The following is a 22,530-nucleotide window of genomic DNA, read 5'->3' as shown; positions in this document are numbered from 1 at the left end:
AGGTCAGGGTAGCATGCTCAGTGGCAACATACTTGCCTAGTGTGTGGGAAGCCCTGGGTTCCATCCGAGGCACTTAAGCATGCAAGCTATGGCTAGCTCCCAGAAGCCCAAGGGGCACTCAGCTGCTTACCTGGCTGAGGAGGGCCTTTGGGCCTCCTGGGTGTTGGAGCTGCTCATGGGGAATGCTTTTCCTCACACATTGGCATTTAGTTCTGAGTTACCTGCCTCTGGTGGTACCCTCTGCTTTCTGGAACACAGTAGCAGTTTCTTTAAAGCAAGTCAGTTTGTCACCGTCCAGCTTTCCAGTGTCAGTTGGTGTGTTTTCTCTAACAGGCTGATTATTGAAAGTGGGGTGCCTGCACCCAGCTTTGGTGTGTTGCCCAGCTCAGGCTCGGAATGTGACTTCACTACCTCAGTCTCACCACGTGAGAGATGGGTGGTCCATAGGCATCACCACGTAAGCGGGCACCTGACAGTTACCTCCTTGGCAGACAAGGTGAGGCTCAGTGCACTGAGCTTTCGGGTGACAATGGTTAACACTGTTCCTCCACTTAGGTCCTCTCAGAGAAGCTGTCCCTGGAAGGGAAGGGAACCTGTCGGCCATCTGGCTATTTCAGCTGCTACCTGAGAGTGTTGTGGTAGCTCATCAGGAGGCCACAAAGAAAAGCCATAGTGCTTCATGGCTGTTCTCAGGCCTTATAAACTGTAGAGAGGTTTTCTAGATTTTAAGAATAATTTAGGGTTAAAATAAAAATGATGGCAACACTTTTGCACTGTAGGCAGATGACTTAACAGTCTGTGCCTCTAGATAGCCCAGTCCACCAGGAGGCAGTGTGAGAAGACGTGTGTTCATTTGGGTTTTCAACAAGAGTGTCCACCTTCAGGGAGCAAAGTCCAGCCAGGACTTGTGGCAGCGAGACAGATCTGCCTGTCAGGGTTGCTCGAGGTTTCTCCCGTGAGCTCTGAAGACACTTCCAACCCTATTGTGATTGTGAAAGGGAAGCGGGCTGACCTTGCAGAGCCCTTGGAATGGGGCCCAGTGGGGAACCTTTCTGTAGCCCAGGCTTAGTGCCCTACTCCCCTGGGGACCGGCAACGTGAACTGCCATGGCAAGGCTGGTGACAGTGGCTCAGGTTACCTGGTAGTGTCAGGTGGGTTTGCCAGTGCACTGAGCTCAGAGTGAGTCCTTGCGGTCAGTCTCACATTCCGAGAGACTACTGTTTGCCTGGGTTTTACCAGGACAGCATAGAGTGCCCTTACTTTACCTCTGCAATGTTCAGCTCAGACAGCTGATGGGTAGAGGAACCCAGATCCCCAGACAGAGTGGACCCAGTCACCTCAAGCAGAGGATGTGTGAACAAGCCTCCTGAGACATAACTTTTATAGCCCTTCCAGAGCCCCAGGTGGGCATGCAGCATCTTACCTCTTACCTCCAGGCCCAGGCCAGGTGCAGCCCCTCATCCTGTTTCCAAGGTCATCCTTGAGTTGAAGCTAGAGCTTTGTGCTTAGGTTGTGACAGTTGACTGATGGGGCCAGTTGATCGGGTCTGCTGAGTGTAGACAGTACCATGCCTGCCTTATAAGTGGGAGTGCAGTGTGTGGCTCCCTGCACTTTGACGCTGGGCTCAGGGGAGAGCTATGTCCTGTGATAGCCTGGCCCTCTGTCCCAGGTAAAGTTCTCTCTAGAGTCTCACTCTGACTGTTCAGTAACTCAGTTGAATGTTGACTTTGCTCCTGGTCACTGGAGAAGGCTGGTGGCCGTGGTGAGGACACTCTTGTACAATTGCACACTTGCACAGTGAGTTTACAATGAGGAGGGCACACCAGGATTCCCTGTGCACAGAGGGAAACCTCTGGGGTCTGATCCCTGCACAGGAGCGTCCTGCAGGCCCCTGTTTCAGCCTCCACAGCAGGCAATGAAGTTCATCAGCCCTCAGCCTCTGCTCGGATCCCTGACCGAGCCCGCTGTTGAAACCTGAGCCCTGCTAGCTTGGGGCTCCTCCTGTCTTCCTATTCTTGGGGGTTCATTTTTCCATGGCTGCTCCCCTCCCAGCGTCACTTACTAGCACTAAGCCCAGAGAAGGGCAGACACGGGTCTTGAGTCAGGCTTGGCACTCACCATCCTCCTCCCCTTCCCGGGCACAGTGCTGGTGTGTCTGTCCCCCTAAAAGGAGAGCCACTGCGTCTGCTGCTCCTTTTTTTCTAATTGCACTGTACTTGTGCTAGCTCCAGTCTAGAGACGTCTAAGGTCTCTGTGGGGTCATGACCCAGAGACTGAGCAAGTCTGCCTTAGCTAGGGATGTAGTGGAAGAAATCACCATTTCCTGGTGTCTTGAGCCCATTTCCCCTAGGCTTTCTGTTTCCACAGATTGTGTTCATTTGGATCATTTTATTCTTTATTTACCAAAGTACTGTACTTGGCTATTTGCAGTGTTTTAAGAACCAAATGTTTTTGTGTTTTTAATCTTCAACACTTGGTGCAATAGAAGCCGCAAAGACGTGCCACTTTATCTTTGAAATGGGTTTTGTATATCAATAAATTATAGTTTAAAAGCAAAGTTGAGGTTGGTTTGTTTTTCTCTGTTTGTGTGCTTGCTGCCTGGGTGGGGTCTAGGCCTGTGCTCTACCACTGAGCTACATCGTTGGCTCAGATTCTTCTCCCCAGTGGTTTCCTGCCGCTAGGGAGAGTAAGAGGAACTGAGGGAGCATGCTGGGAAATGTCCTTTTCAGAGACTTTTGTATGGGAGGTCGGAGGTGCTTAGACTCAGTATTCTAGCTGGGTAGTAGGGTGGGGCCTGGCAGAGGTAGCGTGGATGCCGGTGAGTGTGGCTGTCTCATGGCCTGGCAGACCGTTGTTAAGACCTGTCTGGCACCTCACAACATGTCTTGACAATCTCTGTGTCAGCTGCCACCTGCAAGGCACCAGCAAGGCTCCCTCTTGTAATGCCCCTCAGGGTGCTCGAATAGTACACTTGCCTAGTCCGGCCGACTCCATGCCTGTCCCTGCTCTGACCCAGTTTTGCCTGGGCTGCTTGGAACGATGCATGCTCTGAGACTACACTGATGCACGCTGAGTACTCTTGGTGGGAGAGGATGGCGACCAGTCCAGCTGCTTCAGAGCTTCCGGCTCTGCCAAAGGAAACTGCATCCTGTCTGAAACCAGCCAGAATCTCTGCTGGTGGGATTTGGGTATCACTTGTATGCAGTTTATTCACCCGCCCAAACATCTGAGACTCCATCTTAAAACCACTGCCTCTCTTGGGTCTTTGGACACAGCTGGGGACCCTGTTGACCAAAGGCTTCCCAGTGTAGGGGTGAAAGCTGAGACAACTGTGACCCAAGGGAACATGGAGATGCAGCTCAGAGGGCTGTGTGCGTGCTTTGCATGCATGAGGCCCCAGGTTCCGTCCAGGGCACCATATAAATGCTGTGCACATAACAGCAATCTCAGGAAAACCAGAAGTTCAAGGTCATTCTTGGTTACATTGCAAATTTGAGGGCAGCCTGGGCTACACGAGGTCCGGTCCCAGAAAACAAAATGACGAACCCAAACAGACAAAAGATGACCTAAAGAAAGGCTGAGCAGATGGCTCAGGAGTTCAGAGACACCAAGGGAAGCCTAGTGGTCTGTGTGTGAAGGAAGATGCTCTGCAGCAAAGACCAGCGTCAATGAAGCCCTGAGTGGGAAAACTGCGATTAGGGTAGGGTTTCCCAAGGACACACGGGCAAGGTGGGAGGGAGACTGGACTCATTTTCTCAAGGCTTCCGGGAAAAGCAATGATGTGCTTCCCCAGTGAGATCTAGAGATGTGGCAGATCTAGTCCAGCTGGGCTGTGTGGTGTTCTGCATTGTGTTCTGAGCACGTGGCAGGTAGCTGCCTTTCAGGAAGAACTTCCACAGCATCTCTTTTGGCAGCTTCACCAGTTTGCCTCTGGGGACCCCAGCTAAAAGGCGTTGAAGGCTGATGACTCTCAAATCGGGACCCACTTAAGCTCTTGCTCTCATGGTAAGGAGCCAAGGGGCTGGTCAGATGAACCAGTGCAGTGCTTACCAGCTGTGTATAGTGCCCCTTTCCACAGATAGATAGTTCAGCTGAAGCAGGCATTTAGAAGCTGGCTTTGCTGGGAGGCGCTGACTCCAGTCTTGAGCTCACAGGCAACTGAAAACTGGCACACCTGCCTTTGTTTGTTGTCTGTCACCTTCACTCTGGTTTGGGCTCAATGGGCCAGTCAGTTTCTAAGGTGTTTTTGTCTGCCTAAACCCGTCTCATCTCCCTCAAATCCCTCATCTCCCTGAAAGCATAAAAAGCCATTGTCCCAAACCTGTAGTCACCTTGGATTCCAGGAAGAAGAAATCATGCAGGACGGGGACGGACAAACCACCCACTGGAGGAGAGTGAGCGTGCCTGCAGAGGCTGCAGCCTGGAGCTGATCCCCTTAAACCGGGACTCACGTTTCCTCTTTAAATCTATAGCTCTTATCAGCACCCCAAGGTCAACTTGGGATCTCTCAGCTCCTTGGCATTCGTTTTGCCTTTTGAGACAGATTCTCTTGTAACCCAGAGTGGCCTCAAACTCACTATGTAGCTGAGGATGACCCTGAACTCTTGGCCCTTCCGCCTCCGTCTTCCCAGTGTTGGAAATACTGACTTGCTCTTCCGTATCCAATTTAATGCAATGCAGGGATTGATTGAACAATGCAGGACTTCCTGTAGGCTAAGCAAGCACTCTACCAACAGAGCTACATTGCTTTCAGGATGCCCTGTCTCTTTAGGTTCCTGGGATGTTGAGTGGTTGAGCCTAGCCTAGTCATGGAGCTGCTGGAGCCAGGGCTTTTGCCCTAAACTCCAGTTACATCATACAGCCCTGGGACCAACAGGTCAGGTGCTTTAGCATCATGGCTGTGATGAGCGTAGCCGAGGATGTGGATGTGCAACGGGTTAGCTGAGTGTAGGTGGAGTGTCCATAATGGCCCAGGCATTCATTTAAACCTTAAAACTTGCTCGGAGGCTGGTGGAGCTACCCCATCATAATTAGGCCCTTCAGTTCATGCAGGCATTCTGCTGGGACATCTCATTTCTTCAGCAGCTTATCTAATGGAGCACTTACTGTTTGGAGCAATAACACAGAAAAGGATAGACAGGTCCCAGATTAAAGATAGGCGTGCAGACAGGCTGCAGGTCCAAGGCTGCCTACCATGAAAGGACCCAGAGAAGCGGGGTAAGTGGCACTAGGAAAGACCCAGACTGAAATGTGGCACTTTGCCTGAGGATGGCATCAGCTTGCAAGTGACATATGTGACTTTTAATAAGTTTCCAGGGGCTGGCAGGAGGTTTTACATGGCATGAGTTAGTCTGGGATAGTCTGCATATTTTACGTAGATAGCCTACATGGTTTATGGGGCTAGCCTACATGACTGGAGAGCAGAGGAGCTAGGTACAGGTAGGACCATAAACTAGGAGCCTCGAACTCACAGAAATCTGCCAACTCTGAGTGCTGGGATTACAGGTGTGCGCCCACAGATCAGCTTTTTAACTCTTGTCCCAGGGAGATGGCTGCAGTGGAGCGAGGTCTGCTGCTTTCTGCAGGTTGGGATATCTGCCATCTTAAGCGTGACCTCTGCCTTAAAATGACAAGCCTGTGATTTAACAGTACCAAGCCGTGAGTGCCAGGGCCTAGTGGACAATAGAGAGCCGCTGATGATTTGTGGAGAGCCAGGGAGTGACACGGTAGAAATCAAGGAAGTGATCTGCAGGCACGATGGAGACTGTGGAGAGTCTTGTCTGCCAGGTGACAGTAGCTAGCTTCTCTCTCTACAGCATCATGGGAAGGAAGAATATACCTTAATGAAGTATTGGGCCTTCCAGTCACGAGGTGAATGCTTCTGATGTCATAAGTCACGAGGTGAATGCCTATGATGTCATAAGTCACAAGATGAATGCCTAGGATGTCATAGGCTCTCCAACTAACTCAGGAATTCTGTTGTGATTTATAATCGCTTATTCAGCAAGTTATTTAATGGAGCGTGTGGCGTATTGCTTCTGTTAGGGGCATAATAGGAACAAAAACAAAACCAATCTCAATGCTCATACCAAAATCAGAGAGAAAAGCTATGAAACATCCATGCTCCCTCCCCAGCTTTGATGCAGCCTCTTGCTTAATTTCCTCATCTATCCATCCATCTATCCATCCATCCATCCATCCATCCATCCATCAGCAATAGACCCATCCATCTGCCCTCCACCATGCACCCACCCACCCACTCATCAAGAGACGAGACACAGAGACATCTTCAGAAAAACAGCTTTTAATTATGTTAGTGGTCTCAGTTGGAAAACAAAGCAAAGCAAAGCAAAGTAAAACAAAACCAAACGAGGGACTAATAACAGCAAAACAGGGTCTGGCCTTAAGGTGGGAGTCTAAAGATGCCCCAGATGTGGCGCCTGGGAGGCTGGTTGGGGATGTAGCAAGGTCTCATGTAAGCATTTTGGCAGAGACTGAAGCACATGGCTGTCTCTCTGTCCTTCCTCCAAGGTCTCTGGGAAGGCTTACTAAGCAGGGGAGGGCATGCAGAAGAAATGTCAAGTTTGTGTGTATTCAAGGACATTGCCTGGCCAACGTGGCTATTTTCTGTTTCTTTTCTTTTCCCTGGCTTTCAGAGACCCCTACCACAACACAAACATGGATCCGCTCATCCTCCATGGATCCGTCTATCTAGGCACCCATGTGCTCATCATGCACACGTAGATGTCCATCAATCTGTGTATCTACCTATTAACTCACCTCCTCACACCTGCATATGCATGCATCTACCCACCCATCTATTCACTCCTTTATACGCACATATCTACCCATCCATCCACCTGCCTATCCGTTCATCCCATTCATCCCATCCATCCATCCATCCCCACACGCATGCGCACATGTATCCATCCATCTCTCCATCCCCCCCCACACCCGTTCTCCTATCCCTCACAGAGGCACCGATGTATGCATCATCCATCTATCACTTATGCACTCAGTCACTCCCCCAACATGCACACATCTACCCACCCTTACACATACACGCATACACATACATACATACATGCCCACATACATCTATCCTCTCACACCTTCACCAACACAGGCCCACATGCTTGTATCCATCCAGCCATCCACTCATCCATCCACCCACACACACATGCATCCACCTATCCACCTATGCATCTGTCCATGCATGAATGCAGGCATCCATCCAATGAATTCACATAAAGCACCCAAGGGCAGTATTCTGTAAATAGCAACCACCCAATGTTATGTAGCATTGCTACTCTGACAGCCATCAATTTTTTAGGACACAAATACCTGTCATGTGGTGTGTATGTGTATGTGTATATATATATATATGACATAAATACCTGTCATGTGGTGTGTATGCGTATGTGTATATATATATGACATAAATACCTGTCATGTGGTGTGTATGTGTATGTGTATATATGTATATATATATATATGACATAAATACCTGTCATGTGGTGTGTATGCGTATGTGTATATATATATGACATAAATACCTGTCATGTGGTGTGTATGTGTATGTGTATATATGTATATATATATATATGACATAAATACCTGTCATGTGGTGTGTATGTGTATATATATATATGACATAAATACCTGTCATGTGGTGTGTATGTGTACGTGTATATACATATATGACATAAATACCTGTCATGTGGTGTGTATGTGTATGTGTATGTGTATATATATATATATGACATAAATACCTGTCATGTGGTGTGTATGTGTATGTGTATGTGTATATATATATATATGACATAAATACCTGTCATGTGGTATGTGTGTATGTGTGTGTGTGTGTGTGTATGTATATATATATAACCTTATCACAGATTTGTTGTGGAAGCAGTCTCTGTTCCATCTTACTTGTGCAAACACTTAGATTGTAACAATTGGCAGCTGTCCTACACACCTGGGGGGTAGGGTAGCCTGTTAACCTAATGACTCTCTGCCACAGCAGGCCTGGCATCAGGTGTGAGCTCTCTAACGCCATGGCTGCCACTGTCACTGCTGCAGCTGCTGTCTGTCTGTTTGTCAGCCTCCCGAGCAGCAAGGGCCTGCAGCAGTGGTTCTTAACCTTCCTAATTCTGTGTACCCTTTAACACAGTTCTTCATGCTACGGTGCCCTCCAACCGTAATGTTTTTTTGGTTGCTATTTTATATCTGTAACTTTGCTACTGTTATGAATTATAATGTAAATATCCATGTTTTCCGATGGTCTTGGGTGACCCTTGTGAAAAGGTCACATGGCCTGAAGGGGGGTCACGACCCACAGGTTGAGAACCACTGCCCTAGAGCCTACCAGCTGCTATGAAATGGCAGACCGCAGGGCCGTACCTGTACCTGTTCTGTCTTCTTTTGTCAGCAGTTTCCACAAAGTTTTGATCTAGTGTCCAGAATTTGTACCGAGGACACACACATGCAAATGGGATCTAGACAGATTCTTGAACTCATTCACTGACTATTTATTGAGACCTGGGAAAACAGGAGACCCTTGCGGTCCACAGGCTCACAGCCTGGTCTGAGGTGGGAGGGAGCTGGGTCCCCCGGACTGCTCTGCTCGGGAGTCCGTATTTCCTAAGTCTTTTGCCTATTGGCTAGTCACACAATTATAAATCTGTCAAGAACATCCCGTTGTAGCCGAAACCAACCCCGCTCAGAAATTAACCCCTTGTCTTCCCACCCAAACCACACTTCGCAGTCTCCTTTCTGGACTTTCCCGTGTCACCACGTCCCTTGCCATCCTATGATGGCGGCGAGGCCAACTTTGGTGCTCTATTGACATAGTTACTATTGAAAGTGGCACTAGCCCAGGGTACACTTTGCCCACCAGATAGAGGCCAGGAAACTCCTGGCATAAGCCAGAGCCAATCTTCTTCCCAACAATCCGAAAAGATGGACACCAGAGGGCGCCTGAGGACCACACTGCCTGTCAAATGTGGGTCAGGCTGGTGTCCCTCACAGCCATTTTTGCTTTAAGGCCTTGTTCCCCAGTGGTTTGAGTCAGTTAAAAGAGACGCACCTGCCGCCCACCTCTTTTTTTTCCAACCAATGAGATGCTTCACCTTTCAAAGTTCCTGATGATGCATCCCTTAGATTTCACGCTCACAGAGATCTTGTTGTACCATGAAAAGGACAAAGGGAGTGGATATTTATCACGGCGTCCTCCGTGAGACGCGCCCCGAGCAATGCTTACGTTGCTCTGTGCTGTGGACCAGGCTCTTCTCGACCCTTAGGCGGCTGCCCACCTCTATAGATGACGGAGGGACTGCAGCTGTAGTTAGGAGTAAAATCTGCCTACGAGCTTTGCTTTTGCTGTTGGAGTAGCCACAGGCCTCCCCTGCTGTGAACACTTTAATGCACCTAGCAGGGTGAACTCTTCTTGCTTTGACAGAGCCTGAGCCAGGTGCGTGTGCTCACTGCTGACCTGCCTGGACACCTGGACCTTTCCATCTGTTAGGCCTGGTTAAGAAGGCCACACTAGAATATCAGGCTGAAGTAGCCAGTGCCCACTTCTTGAATGACCTGGAATTGAGGACACCTCTTTGGAAGAGTACGGCCTCTCTGGCCCTCAGATACTCGCCTATCACAAAAAAAAAAAAAAAAAAAAAGAGGGTGTGACTAGCAGGCATGAAGCCCGCCACTGTGTAAAAACAGCTGCGGCAGTTAATGCGCGTAATCCCAGCACCCAGGAGGATCAGAAGTTCATGGCTAATCGTTGGCTACCAGTTCAAGGCCAGCGCGGGCTACATGAGACCCTGCCTCAAAACAAACAAAACCTCCGAAGCTGTTGTTTAAAAGTGAGGGTTGGACAAGATGGATCCAAGGCTACTTTCCCGTCTAAATTAGTCCTTGCTAGTGGGGGCATTTTGAAGTCTGACGACAAAGGGGACAATATTTTTAGGTTTTTTTTTTTTTAAATGCTTCTCATAGTAAGCCATCTGGCCAGAGATATTCCTTGCAGAGAGAACCAGTCTTGCATAAGATGGTAGACAAAAAGCGAAGTGTGGCCCGGGCGTGGTGGCACACACCTTTCATCTCAGGCCTCAGGAGGCAGAGGCAGGCGGGTCTCTGTGCGTGCTCAGACTGTTTCACATAGTGAGTTTCAGGCCATGGACTGAGAGGCACGAGAGCATGGGAGCTTATAGTTGTAGAAAACAAGGGACTGATTGCTTGCCCTGCAGACCGGAGCCACCGTGTTGCATCTGTCCCCACTGTATGACGGTGCTTAGCATTGCACTGGCCTAGGACAGGGGCTCGAAATAGGACTAACTGTATGGATGGAGGAATGAGTCAATGGAAGGAAGTGTTCATCTAAATTCCAGAAGGCAATGGAAGCGCGAATTCGACTTACAGGAAACAGCGTTCTCATTCCGAGGAGGAAACTGAGGTGCCAGGAGGCACTTAGTGGCTCCGGGTGAGTGCCGGTGAGTCTCGTGGCTCCTTGAGCTGATCCTTGGGGGACAGGTGTGGTACCCAGAGGCTGGGGGCCTGTGATCTCTGAGGGGAGGGATGGGTTTGCAGGAGAGGAATTTGGGGTCCACGCTTCTCCGGGCCCAGGACAGCAAGAGCCTGGAGGTGGCTATGGAGGTAAACAGGGCCTCAGCAGGGTGGAGTGGGCCCAGTGCACAGCTTACTAGGGTAATGGGCGTACTTGCGGTTATAAGTGCCCAGGTGGTGGCGAAAGCAGAGCGCGGCCCTCTTGTCGCATTCACAGGTCTGCCGCTGGCAAGTGGTTCTACCAGCTAGAGGGGAACGGAAACAAGCCAGGGACTAGGGTGGCGGCTGGGGGTGGGTGGCTCCCGGCTGCTCTGTGGTCCAGGTTCCCCAGCGCCATCCTCAGCCCCTTTCCCACGTCCTATGGAATCCCGCACCCAAGGGGATGTTTCATGCATTTGTCACTCAAGGGCTGGCCTGCCAGGTCCAGGACACTAAGCCACAACTTTGTTCTGGGTGTTTTCTTCCTCTCCGATCCCACGCACACACTCTTGGCCTTCTCCTGTTCGGAGAGAGGCTTCACCATCTCTCATCTTCCTCGTGCTAAGGCTGTAACAAGCCTCAGTGACAAGGATCTGATGCAGCTTGTCTTGCTGAGCTATCCCACGCAGATGCAAGACAGTCCGAGCCAACGCTGCCTCCGTGGTGCCTGGTCTTGGCTCACACATCGGCACAGGCCTCTGAGTCTTGTGTTGAGCCTGAGCCTCTCACTGCCTGGGTCCTTCTCTGAGCCTTACGCCCATGCATCACCAGGCCTTACTTTCCTCCAGGCCGTTCCTGGCTTTACATTGGGAAGAAAGTCGGATCCTCTGATTTAAGTGGCCTTTGGGTGTTCTTGGCTTAGGCTAGTTCCCTAGATGAGGCGCAGAGGAAAGCTAATAGGGCCAAAGAGGCATAAAGCTCGCCAAAGCGTGGGGTGCAAACAGCGTGTGAGAATGGACTCACAGCTCCACTTGGCTCCTCCTAGGGGCGGGCCGTGTGAATACAGCTCTGGGCGTGGCTCAAGCCAGTCCCTCCTACTCGCTCCCCAGAGGCTGGGGGCAGAGCAAGGGCTCCACCGATGGGTCCCAAGGCAGCATAGCCTGGATGCCCAGTAAGTGTGGAAACACAAGGACAAACCTTTCCACTCTTATGTGAGGATGAGAAGCCTAACGGGTCTGGCCCTGTGACGAGGACCAAGGTCACCATGTGGAGGGACACCTGCCTACCCAGTGTCTGGCTGGCTCATGCTGCGGTTGGCCACCTACCACAGAAGATGGTGTCCCGATTGACAGAGAAGAGGTACTTTTCCAGCTTAGGCTCACAGCCCAGCTTCTTCACTCGGTCATAGCAGCAGTCGTGGGTGTGGCAGCACCTGTGGGGTCAGAGTTAACCTGGAGGGGTTGTGAGTCCAGCTGGGCTGGAGCAGGGCCACTGAGGCCCCAGGATCCAGGAAGAAAGTAGCGTGTGAATCACTGTTGTCTAGGTGCCCCCAGCTCCTCCTTCCTCCCGGGCTACTTCCCCAGCTCCTCCTTCCTCCCGGGCTACTTCTCTAGCTCCTCCTTCCTACAGGGCTGTTTCCCCAGCTCCTCCTTCCTCCTGGTCTGCTTCCTCAGCCCCTCCCCCTCTAGATAGGTCCTCCTGCTCACCAGTCAGTCTGGTCCACTGGCCAGTTGGAGCCACCGACACCACAGTAGCAGCCGTAGTTGTTGTACTGCAGCGCAGGCTTTCCTGTCATCCTCTCAATCATCACTCCAAACTGGACCAGGTTCCCGCCAGCGAGGGCCACTACAGAAGAGGAGGCGGAGACCAGAAGGTGCCAGTGAGCATCCCATCCCGGGCTTCCATCATCAAGTCCCTTCAGATCGGACTCCAGACATTTCCCCATCTACTCAATTAAGCTTCTTCCCCAAAGCAAAGCACTCAGCTATCAATAAAAATGATACCAAGCAACACTACTCCTAAAGGCTTTAATCCCCTAGGTCCCACCCCTCTCTCTCTCTCTCTCTCTCTCTCTCTCTCTCTCTCTCTCTCTCTCTCTCTCTCTTCCCCCCCCCCCCAGTGTCACCCACACACGCATATCCATGGAAGCCACCTGCTGGTATCGGTTTCCTTTATTCCTTTATTATTTCCCACTTTACTTTTTGAGACATAATCTCTCGATGGACCCAGAACCTTGCCTACTTGGCTAGACTGGCTAGCCAGCAAGCTGGTAGGATCTGCCTGTCTCTGCCTCCTGGCACTGGGGTGTTACAGACGTGTGCCACCAATGCCTAGCTTTTATGTGGGTCTTGGGGATTCGAACTTAGGTCCTCGTGCTTTTTCATCCTTGCCGTCTCCTACCCACCTCATGTCCCTCACTGCCCTTTAATTGCTCACGCTGTGTTGGCACTCTCCACTGACTTTTTAAATCCCGGAAAAATTTTAATCTCCCCGGACCTCAGCCCCTGTCTCCCCAGCAGCACTCTGCCCACCCCCACAAAGATCTTATCACCCACCCCTGGGCCTGTTTTCCCCCAAATTCTTCCTTCTGGTGCTTCTCACTCAGCTGTGGGGAGGCGCAGGTTGGTGATTCCATGGCCCCCACTACCTTTCTCACTGCATTCTTCTCAGCCCTCTCCCTGCCCTCCCTCTCTTCCAGTCAGTGCTGGCTCAGGCAGCACGCCTGGTACCCAGTGATGCTCTGTTGCAGAGCCATGCTCAGACATCCAGAGAGCTTCCTATTGCCAAGTGGGGGTGGGGTGGCGGGGGGGGGGGGGAGGTCATGAAGGTCACTTACCCAAGAGGCAAAGGAAAACCAGGGCGAGGGGAGGTTTCATCGTGGGGGAGGTAAGCCTGGGGGCAGAGGAGCCTGCTGGCCTGGGAGGAAGTGAGCAGTGGCCTCTGATCTCAGGCCACCTTTCAGCTAGTTAAATACACAGAATCTGCCCACTCCCCGTCATTAACCCCTGAGCGCCCAGTGATGCAATACTCTTCTAGCTTTGACACTTTGGCTAAGTTCCCAGGGGAGGGGCCAGCTAGTACCCAAGCGGGTGTGGGGACAGGGGTGGGGCAGGCTTCTGGCCATCTTTCCTCCTGCCTCCCCCCTCTGCCCCGACCCCCACATTCTAAAATTGCACACCTTGCACCCAGTGGCTGTGCCCTGTCCCCCTCCCCCACCGCCCATGCTACATGACATTCGCTCCCTTTTAACCAACTCAGCGGATGAGACCCAGTGCCATGACGAACCTGAAACTCTCACAGGGCCCAGCTCCAAGTCTGTCCTGTTTCCATGGCAGAAGTGGCCCTCCCCAGCCTTCCCTGTTCGTGACCCATGACTGAGATAACTTGACCATCCACTTCCATCAACACTCAGGGCCTTCTCAGCCCTGGTGCCACCACTGATCCCGAGGCCATGGGCAGGCCCTTTCCTTTGCTTGGGAACTCAGTGTTTCAGTCTATATTGTAGAGACAGAGGCGTGCTGTCTCATCTCTTTCATGAGAACTGGCTCTCACTGAGCGTGTGTGGAGCCACAGGCAAGCCACTCATAAACAAGGCCAAGGCAAGCCCTCAGAAGCCCCATGACTCTTCGGCTTTCATTATTCCCATGTGACAAAGGAGGAAACACACACACACACACACACACACACACACACACACACACGCTCCCCTCAGCAAATGGGGAGTTAGAATGTAGATCCAGGGAGCCCCAAAAGTCTTACCCCTGCAGGGAACTTAGTGCTTCTTAAATCATAATTTACTATAAAATCAGAGGACTGAGTGTAATACAGCCTGGACTGTGTTTAGAGCAGCACATTTATAAAGCCTGACTTCTTTATACTCTATTTTTCTTTCAGTTTTGGGGGAAAAAAGACCATTATAGGAGCATGTGCCCAGGGCACCATCAATGACCTCTCCTCCCTGTTTCAAATCACAGCTGCTCATTTAGGACCTGGGTTCTGTCTTCTTTCAGTGGCCTTGGCTGGGCCTCAGAAGAAGGAATCCAGACACTCTGGCCAGAAACGCCGCCGTCCCTAGGGGATTTCTCCATAGAGTCCGGGAGTGGGGGGGGGGGGGGAGAAGAGGGAGAGAGAGAGAGAGAGCTGTGTGACTTGGGATGAAAGGATTTGCACTCTGGAGGGAAGGCCTGTAAACAAGGCTGTGCACAAGGACTGGGACCCAACCTCTAGCCCTGCCCACCCACGTTCAGCTACTTTGCGGTCCCCCCCCCACCGTCCCCCTACCTCCGGGTGTGGGGGTGCCTCTGGGTACTGTGAGTTCTGACCTTGTTGCAGAGCTGATGGAGACCAGAAACGAGTCCACCTGCCTCGCACACCCTGCGGCTGTGAGTCACAGTCTAGAGAGGTCCCTTTGCTTGCTGTCTCCTTTTGATTTTAATGAGGGCTCTCCTGGCAGTCCCTGGCTTCTGGTCTGGGTCACAAGGGCCTCAAACCATGAGTCACAGGAAGAGCTGACTCCCAATAACACTGCAACATAGCTTTAGTTCCCAAGAGGCCTGGTCTTCAGCACCACTGAAACATGGGAAGGGCTTGCTTCTCAGAGAGTTGCTTTTGGGAACTGGTTTGAATCCTGGCCTGGGCAGAATAGGGACACTGTAAGTTCCCATATGTGTGTACCTGCATTGGGGGGAAATCCGGGCCAGCCTCCTGGAGGAGGCTCCACATTGAAGTTTGCTGTGCAATGCTATTGGAGGCCGGACTTGGAGGGGTTCAGACATTCTAGAAAGGATGTTGGTGTTAGGGCTTTTACACCCTGGTGTGATGTGGCAGAAATTATGCCAAAGCCGGGACCTGAATGCTAGCACTTTCACTGGGGGGTGGGGGGGGGGAAGAGGGGTCAGTGACACTGGCCGGTTTTGTCACCTCTCTGAGCCTAGCTCCATCATCTATAAAAAATGGAGATGATGAGGCTGACCTTTTAGGGCTATAAGCCAGATGGAGAGGAAGTGAGATGGAAAGGCCTTTTGTAGACAGCCTTGTCCCCAGGGGAAACCTAATGGTACTGGTCCATCTTCCTCACCTCCTCTCTGGGTCCTGGGGAGGCAGCTGCGGTGGGGAGTAAAGGCCACAGGGCAAAAGCACACAGGCAGCTTGTGCTTCCAGCGTTCCCATGGGGCCAGTGCCGCTACTTGACAGTTGGGGTGTGCGAAGGGTGGCAATAGGGAGCGGGTGATGGGTGGCGCGCTTGGCAAGGGAGGCCTGGATGGAAGATGCGTGAGGGAGAGAAGAGCTCAGACCCCGAGCACCATTTTCTTGCTCCTGGTATAATTGTGTATCTTTGGTGGGGCTGGAGATGCAGCACAGTTGGTACATATGCCTGCCTGGCATATGAGATGCCCTGGATTTGCTCCCCTTGCGTGGAGCTAGGTGTGTGTGTGTGTGTGTGTGTGTGTGTGTGTGTGTGTGTGTGTGGTACATCTGGAGCCACAGCAGGCAGCAGGCAGAGACGAGAGGAGCAGAAGCTGAGGCTCATCGTGGGTCTGTAGGAGTTTAAGGCCAGCTATGTGACTGAAAAAAAAAACAAAACAGAGCGGGGGGGGGGTGGTTTAGGTAGATGGCTCAGTTGGTAAGAGCGCTTGCTGTATAAGCCTGAGGACCTGAGTTCGAATTCCCAGGACCCACATTAAAAAGTCCACTGTGGCTGCACATGTCTGTAACCTCGGTGTTGTGGGAGGTGGAGACAGGAGGATCTCTGGACTTGCTGGCAGCCAGCCCGGCTCCAGGTTCAGTGAAAGAGCCTGCGTCAAGGGAAAAAGGTGGAGAGCGACAGCAAGCCACCTGATGTCCTCCTTTGGCCTCTTCATGCACATTCATAGGTGTGTATACCTGGAAGTACAGGTGTATAACACACACACACACATACACACACACACACACACACACACACACACAGCTCTTTTAGTTCAGAAGTCAACACAATCATCGTTATCAAATCAAAGGCTATGCTTTGCTAATTTCCTACAGAGCTGTGAGCACACAGTGTGCTGCATGCCTGCTGTTATCCTTCACTTCCTGTCACAGGCTTTTTGACGTTTCCTAGAGTCTTAAGGACCCAGTGGTACTCTCTGAACAAAGTGGCACTGTTAATCATTTTTCTGGTTGCTGTGACAAAAATCCCTGACAAAAGTGAAAATGGGGAAGGGCTTATTCTGTCTCACCTGTCTCACAGTTCAGGTACACAGTCCACCATGTCAGGAAGCCATGGGGCCGGAGCATGAAGCAACTGCTCACCTTGCTTTTTCAGTCAGGAGAGGCAGACGGACAGCAGAGAGAGAGAGAGAGAGAGAGAGAGAGAGAGAGAGGGAGAGAGAGAGAGACTGGTGCTCAGCTCGCTGTCTCCTTTTTATTCATCATCCCGGCCCTTAGGGAGGTTGGTACCTTCAGGGTGGGTCTTGCCTCCTCAGTTACAGCTTTCTGAAAGTTTCTTCAGAGACACACCCAAAAGTGTGTTTCCATGGTGACTGTAAAATCCTGTCAGGGCGATGATGAAGATGCACCATCCATTAAAGTGCAGGAACCTTTTTAATGTTTCTTTAGTCCATAAACTGAACTGAGAACCTATTGGGTGCTAGAGACCTACTCCGTGCTGGGGATCTATTCCATGCTGGAGACCTACTCTGTGATGGGGACCTACTCTATGCTTGGGATACACTGGAGAGCAAAGGCAGGATGAGTTCACTAGTTACAGACAGTAAAGGTTCTGAAAGTACGGGGAGCCTTCAGGCCTGGTGGGAGCATAGAACACGTTCTGTATGCATTTTGGTTCTTTTCTCCCCTGATCCCTCTCAGTATCATTTTGTCTTTACTATGACTTCTTCTATGGTACGAAGGTGGTCACGTGTCAACGGGCCTCCTGCTTCCTCCTCTCCGTTGGGGAGAACAGAGAAAGCCAACCTTCTCCAGTCTTCAGAAGCCTTTAGCTTTGTTCTATGGGCTCAACCTGACCCCAAGCTTGTTGCAGAGGGCAGCAGACGGAAGCTGCCTGACCCATCCTTTTAGGGTCCAACTGGAGTTATATGTGGCTGTGAGCTACCCAACATGTGTGTGTAGGGAGCCAAACATGCAACCACCGGGTCAGTTCTCCAGTCCCTCAGGAGACATTGTCAGTGAGAGCCAAGCCTCCATCACTCTTATCACAGACCAAGAATAGCCCACGTAGCACCCTGCCAATCAAGCCCCTAAAAAGATGATATTTTTTTTTGAGACAGGGTTTCTCTATGTGGCTTTGGCTGTCCTACACTTGCTTTGTAGACCAGGCTGGCCTTGAAAAATCTGAATTCTTTTATTCTAAGGGAAATGAGGAACATGGGAAGAGTCTCAGCAAGAGAAGATATGAAGGCCGGGCAGCTCAGTGAGGCTGGGCTAGTGATGCAGCTCAGTGAGTGAGGCTGGGCTAGTGATGCAGCTCAGTGAGGCCGGGCTAGTGATGCAGCTCAGTGAGTGAGGCTGGGCTAGTGATGCAGCTCAGTGAGTGAGGCCGGGTTAGTGATGCAGCTCAGGGAGTGAGGCTGGGCTAGTGATGCAGCTCAGTGAGTGAGGCCGGGTTAGTGATGCAGCTCAGGGAGTGAGGCTGGGCTAGTGATGCAGCTCAGGGAGTGAGGCCGGGCTAGTGATGCAGCTCAGTGGGGCCGGGCTAGTGATGCAGCTGAGGGAGGCTGGGCTAGTGATGATGCAGCTCAGTGAGTGAGGCCGGGCTAGTGATGCAGCTCAGTGAGTGAGGCCGGGCTAGTGATGCAGCTCAGGGAGTGAGGCCAGGCTAGTGATGATGCAGCTCAGTGAGTGAGGCCGGGCTAGTGATGTAGCTCAGTGAGTGAGGCTGGGCTAGTGATACAGCTCAGTGAGGCTGGGCTAGTTGTCGTGTCCTCCCGCTGGCAGGAACGACGCAGACACCTGGATCCTTCTCAATCACACTTTATTGGGAGCATCCTTTGAAGCTGAAGCGAAAGACCCCGAATACCTGCGAGCACGCTGTTTAAATACTGTCTGGACGTGGCGTGTCAAAGTCTCATTGGTTACATTTGGATGCCTCATTAGCCTGCCTCATTAGCATGCCCCATTAGCATGCCCGCATTAGCATGCCCGAAGCCGAGAGGCTGTGTTGGAATGCTTCATTTGCATACTCCTGTTCGGGAGGGGTGCATTGAGAGGGCTTATGTCTGCGCATGTGCGGGAGCTGTAACAGTTGCCGTCTCAGGTCGCCACCATTATCGGGTGTGGCCGCGCCTTACAGCTAGTGATGCAGCTCAGTAAGGCTGGGCTAGTGATGCAGCTGAGGGAGGCCGGGCTAGTGATGCAGCTCAGTGAGTGAGGCTGGGCTAGTGATGCAGCTCAGTGAGTGAGGCCGGGCTAGTGATGCAGCTCAGTGAGTGAGGCTGGGCTAGTGATGCAGCTCAGTGAGTGAGGCCGGGCTAGTGATGCAGCTCAGTGAGTGAGGCCGGGCTAGTGATGCAGCTCAGTGAGTGAGGCCGGGCTAGTGATGCAGCTCAGTGAGTGAGGCCGGGCTAGTGATGCAGCTCAGTGAGTGAGGCCGGGCTAGTGATGCAGCTCAGTGAGTGAGGCCGGGCTAGTGATGCAGCTCAGTGAGTGAGGCCGGGCTAGTGATGCAGCTCAGTAAGGCCGGGCTAGTGATGCAGCTGAGGGAGGCCGGGCTAGTGATGCAGCTCAGTGAGTGAGGCTGGGCTAGTGATGCAGCTCAGTGAGTGAGGCCGGGCTAGTGATGCAGCTCAGTGAGTGAGGCTGGGCTAGTGATGCAGCTCAGTGAGTGAGGCTGGGCTAGTGATGCAGCTCAGTGAGTGAGGCTGGGCTAGTGATGCAGTTCAGGGAGGCCGGGCTAGTGATGCAGCTCAGTGAGTGAGGCCGGGCTAGTGATGCAGCTCAGTGAGTGAGGCCGGGCTAGTGATGCAGCTCAGTGAGTGAGGCTGGGCTAGTGATGCAGCTCAGTGAGTGAGGCCGGGCTAGTGATGCAGCTCAGTGAGGCCAGGCTAGTGATGCAGCCGAGGGAGGCTGGGCTAGTGATGCAGCTCAGTGAGTGAGGCTGGGCTAGTGATGCAGCTCAGGGAGGCCGGGCTAGTGATGCAGCTCAGTGGCGGAACACTTGCATAGCAGCTGGATGGTCCTGGACTTTTGAGTCCCCACTACCTCAAACAAAAAGGGCATGAGACAGGTTGGAGACATGGCTCTGCAGTTTAGAGAGCCCCAATTTGGTTCCCAGCGCCCATGTTAAGTGGCTCACTACCGTCTGTGACTCCACCTCCATGCGATATGACCCCATCTTCTGGCCCCTCTATGCACTCGTCATGACTAGCTATGACTTGTTATGACTTACGTGTTTGGTAGATTTTATGCTGCTTTATTTTCCTTAGGAGTTTATTTTTAATTATATGCACATATATACGCATGTGTATGTCTGTAGAGCTTATATGTACATGGATGGATGCAGTGCCCATGGAGGCCAGAAGAGGGCACCAGATCCCCTGTAGCTAGAATTGCGGGGGTGGGGGGTGTTGTGAGTTGCTTGATGTGGGGGCTGGGAACCAAACTCAAACTCTCTTACCCTCTGACCCAAAGTCACTAGCACAGGCTTGCTTCTCTCTCTCTCTCTCTCTCTCTCTCTCTCTCTCTCTCTCTCTCTCTGTGATTGACAGGCCTATTTGGGTTAACTCTCAAGGGAGGGATAATAACCTGTTCTTGTTCTTAATCTAAAGGCCTCCTGCCAGATGGGCAATCTTCTTAGGATCTTCCTGACAGCTCAGAATGTCTCCACCCAGGGCCAGAGATGCATATGGCTCAGATCCTATTCTTCCGATTTAAAAAACATCATGCCACAGAACAGGTTTAAGTCAATTAAAAAAAAAAAAGACAAAATAAATAAGTAAAAAATTTTAAGAAGCACATAAAAATATCCATGTGTGGGGCTTGGGCAAGGGTAAACTGATTGCTGAACTTGAATCCCTAGCACTGTCCTATAAGCACGTGTGGAGGCGTGTATGCCACCCAGCACCAGGGACGGGGGAGGGGAAACAGGTGGTCTCTGTGGCTGGCTGGGCAGCCAGTCTAGCTGAAGTGCTGAGCTCCGGGTTCAGTGAGAGACCCTGAGTCAAAAATTAGGGTGGAAGAGCTACTGAAAGAAACAAAACAAAACCAAGCCAGGACTTCAACTCTGGTCTCCAAGTGTGCCAGCACAGCAGATGCGTGTGTGTGTGTGTGTGTGTGTGTGTGTGTGTGTGTGTGTGTGTGTGAATGTGTGTGCTGCTGTGTATGTGTATGTGTGTGTTCTTGTGTTTATGTGTGTGCATGCACACAGATTTAGGCTTTACTAGTATATGTTCTTCCCTTAATGGGTTTCAGCCTCTGTCTGGCACCTCTTTAACCCTATCTGTAGCTATTTGGTAACATATATTTGTACGTATGTATGTAGGTGTGTGTGTGTGTGTGTATGTATGTATGTATATACACACATATGTATATACACATATTTATATATACACATGTATATATATAGCATGTATGTAATACATCTATTCATATACAAATAGTCAACTACATGTGCTGTGTGTTCTGAGTTAATTCTAGTAACTAGGGATTGCAGTGAAAGAACCTGTGATTGCCAGCAGCCGTGTTTTCTGGGGGAAATCAGGAACAATACCAATACCAGCCTGTGATTTTAGTGTTATTCAATAAATGAGGCCAAGAAGAGGGTACCCTGCCCTCTGCTGGTCTGGTGTATTTGGCCAGTTTCTCATATAGATTTAATACATTCATGCACCCACGTGTTCTCAGTGTTCTTTGGTGAATGTATAGGTGGGGCTTTATTAATTTTTGGGAACAAGTTATTATCTGTCCATGTCTCCTGGGTGGTGCTGGACAGGGTGGTGTCTGCACGCACACGAGACGGTCACCTGTCTCTGCACTCTTGCTCAAAATGGAACTAAATGCTGCCATATAGAATGGAGTCATCCAGGACAAAATATATGCCAACAGCTGCTGTTTCATCCAGTAAGGAGGAACTGAGAACAGGACTCAGCTGTGTCTCCACAGAGGGCAACAGTGATGTGTCCTCCCTCCTTTCACATGGTCAAAATCAGGAGACGAAACGGCAGCATTTCCCCTTAGCATGGCAGCAGCAGGACACAGGACTTGGGGCCTGAGGATGATTAGGAGGGAAGGGATTCTTCCTCAAGGCCCTTCAACGCTGCTCACTTTCAACTAACTACCCAGCCATGAGAGGTATGGAAGAGATAGTACTGAAATCCCGTAGTCTGTATGCTAAGATGCCTTTTAAGATTAGTTGGGTGATGAGGCTGGGCTCAGCAGCAAAGAGCACTGGCTGCTCTTGCAGAGGACCTGGGTTTACCTCTCAGCACCCACTCCGGGTGGCTTACATTTGGCCTGTAACTTGTTTCCTGGAGATCTGATGCCCTCATCTGGTCATTTCAGGTACCGCATGTAGTTGGTACATAAAGGCACTGGGTAGCACAATGCATATATAATAAAGACAATACATTAGTTGGGTGAGATGACATGCTCTTTCAGATCTGGGATGACAGGAGGTTGACTGTGACTGTTACCAAGGAGCTTCGTAGATGGAAAGAAAAAAGAGGCAGAGAAATCTCTAGAAGTGGCTGTAACATAGAACACACAACATAAGCTTTCACAGTAATGCAGCACAACTTAACGTCATATGTTAAAACTTTGAAAATAAAAGAAATTCCCTTAGATCAGTGGGCGTTGACACTTATTGCTGCAGAAGCAAAATCTAAGCATCTCTTTGAAGGACACAGCCATGTCCATGATGAACAAAACAAACAGAGATGGTTCCCATTGGTTAGAACTCTACAGGAGCAAACGTCAAAATGACAGTCACTCTGAAACAGTGAAAGACACGTGGCAGCCCCGTAGAGTACCCCACATCCAGGAACTCACCATACCTGTGAATGACAGACACTTCATGGAAGGACACCTCATAAAAAAATACAGAAATGGGATCCC

At 51.0% G+C, this 22,530-nt stretch overlaps 1 protein-coding gene across 2 annotated transcripts; it reads right to left on the bottom strand.

The window, feature by feature from the left end:
- Positions 1–8,516: 8,516 nt before the first annotated feature.
- On the bottom strand, positions 8,517–14,826 carry LOC311600620 (group IIE secretory phospholipase A2). Of its 2 annotated transcripts, none has more exons than XM_084787553.1 (5): positions 14,808–14,826; positions 13,322–13,401; positions 12,192–12,330; positions 11,811–11,917; positions 8,517–10,811 (listed from the first exon to the last, which is right to left on the bottom strand). In XM_084787553.1, exons 2-5 carry the CDS (start codon positions 13,359–13,361, stop codon positions 10,669–10,671), a joined length of 429 nt encoding a protein of 142 aa, XP_084643679.1. In that variant the 5' UTR covers positions 13,362–13,401; positions 14,808–14,826; the 3' UTR covers positions 8,517–10,668. The 2 variants fall into 2 exon arrangements, with proteins under 2 accessions (XP_084643679.1, XP_084643678.1); XM_084787552.1 differs by lacking the exon at positions 14,808–14,826 and adding an exon at positions 14,767–14,785.
- Positions 14,827–22,530: the final 7,704 nt, after the last annotated feature.

The sequence above is a fragment of the Acomys minous genome, assembly GCF_964271855.1.
Source record: "Acomys minous genome assembly, chromosome: 6".
Taxonomy (NCBI): domain Eukaryota; kingdom Metazoa; phylum Chordata; class Mammalia; order Rodentia; family Muridae; genus Acomys; species Acomys minous.
This window is presented reverse-complemented; position numbering and strand designations above follow the sequence as displayed.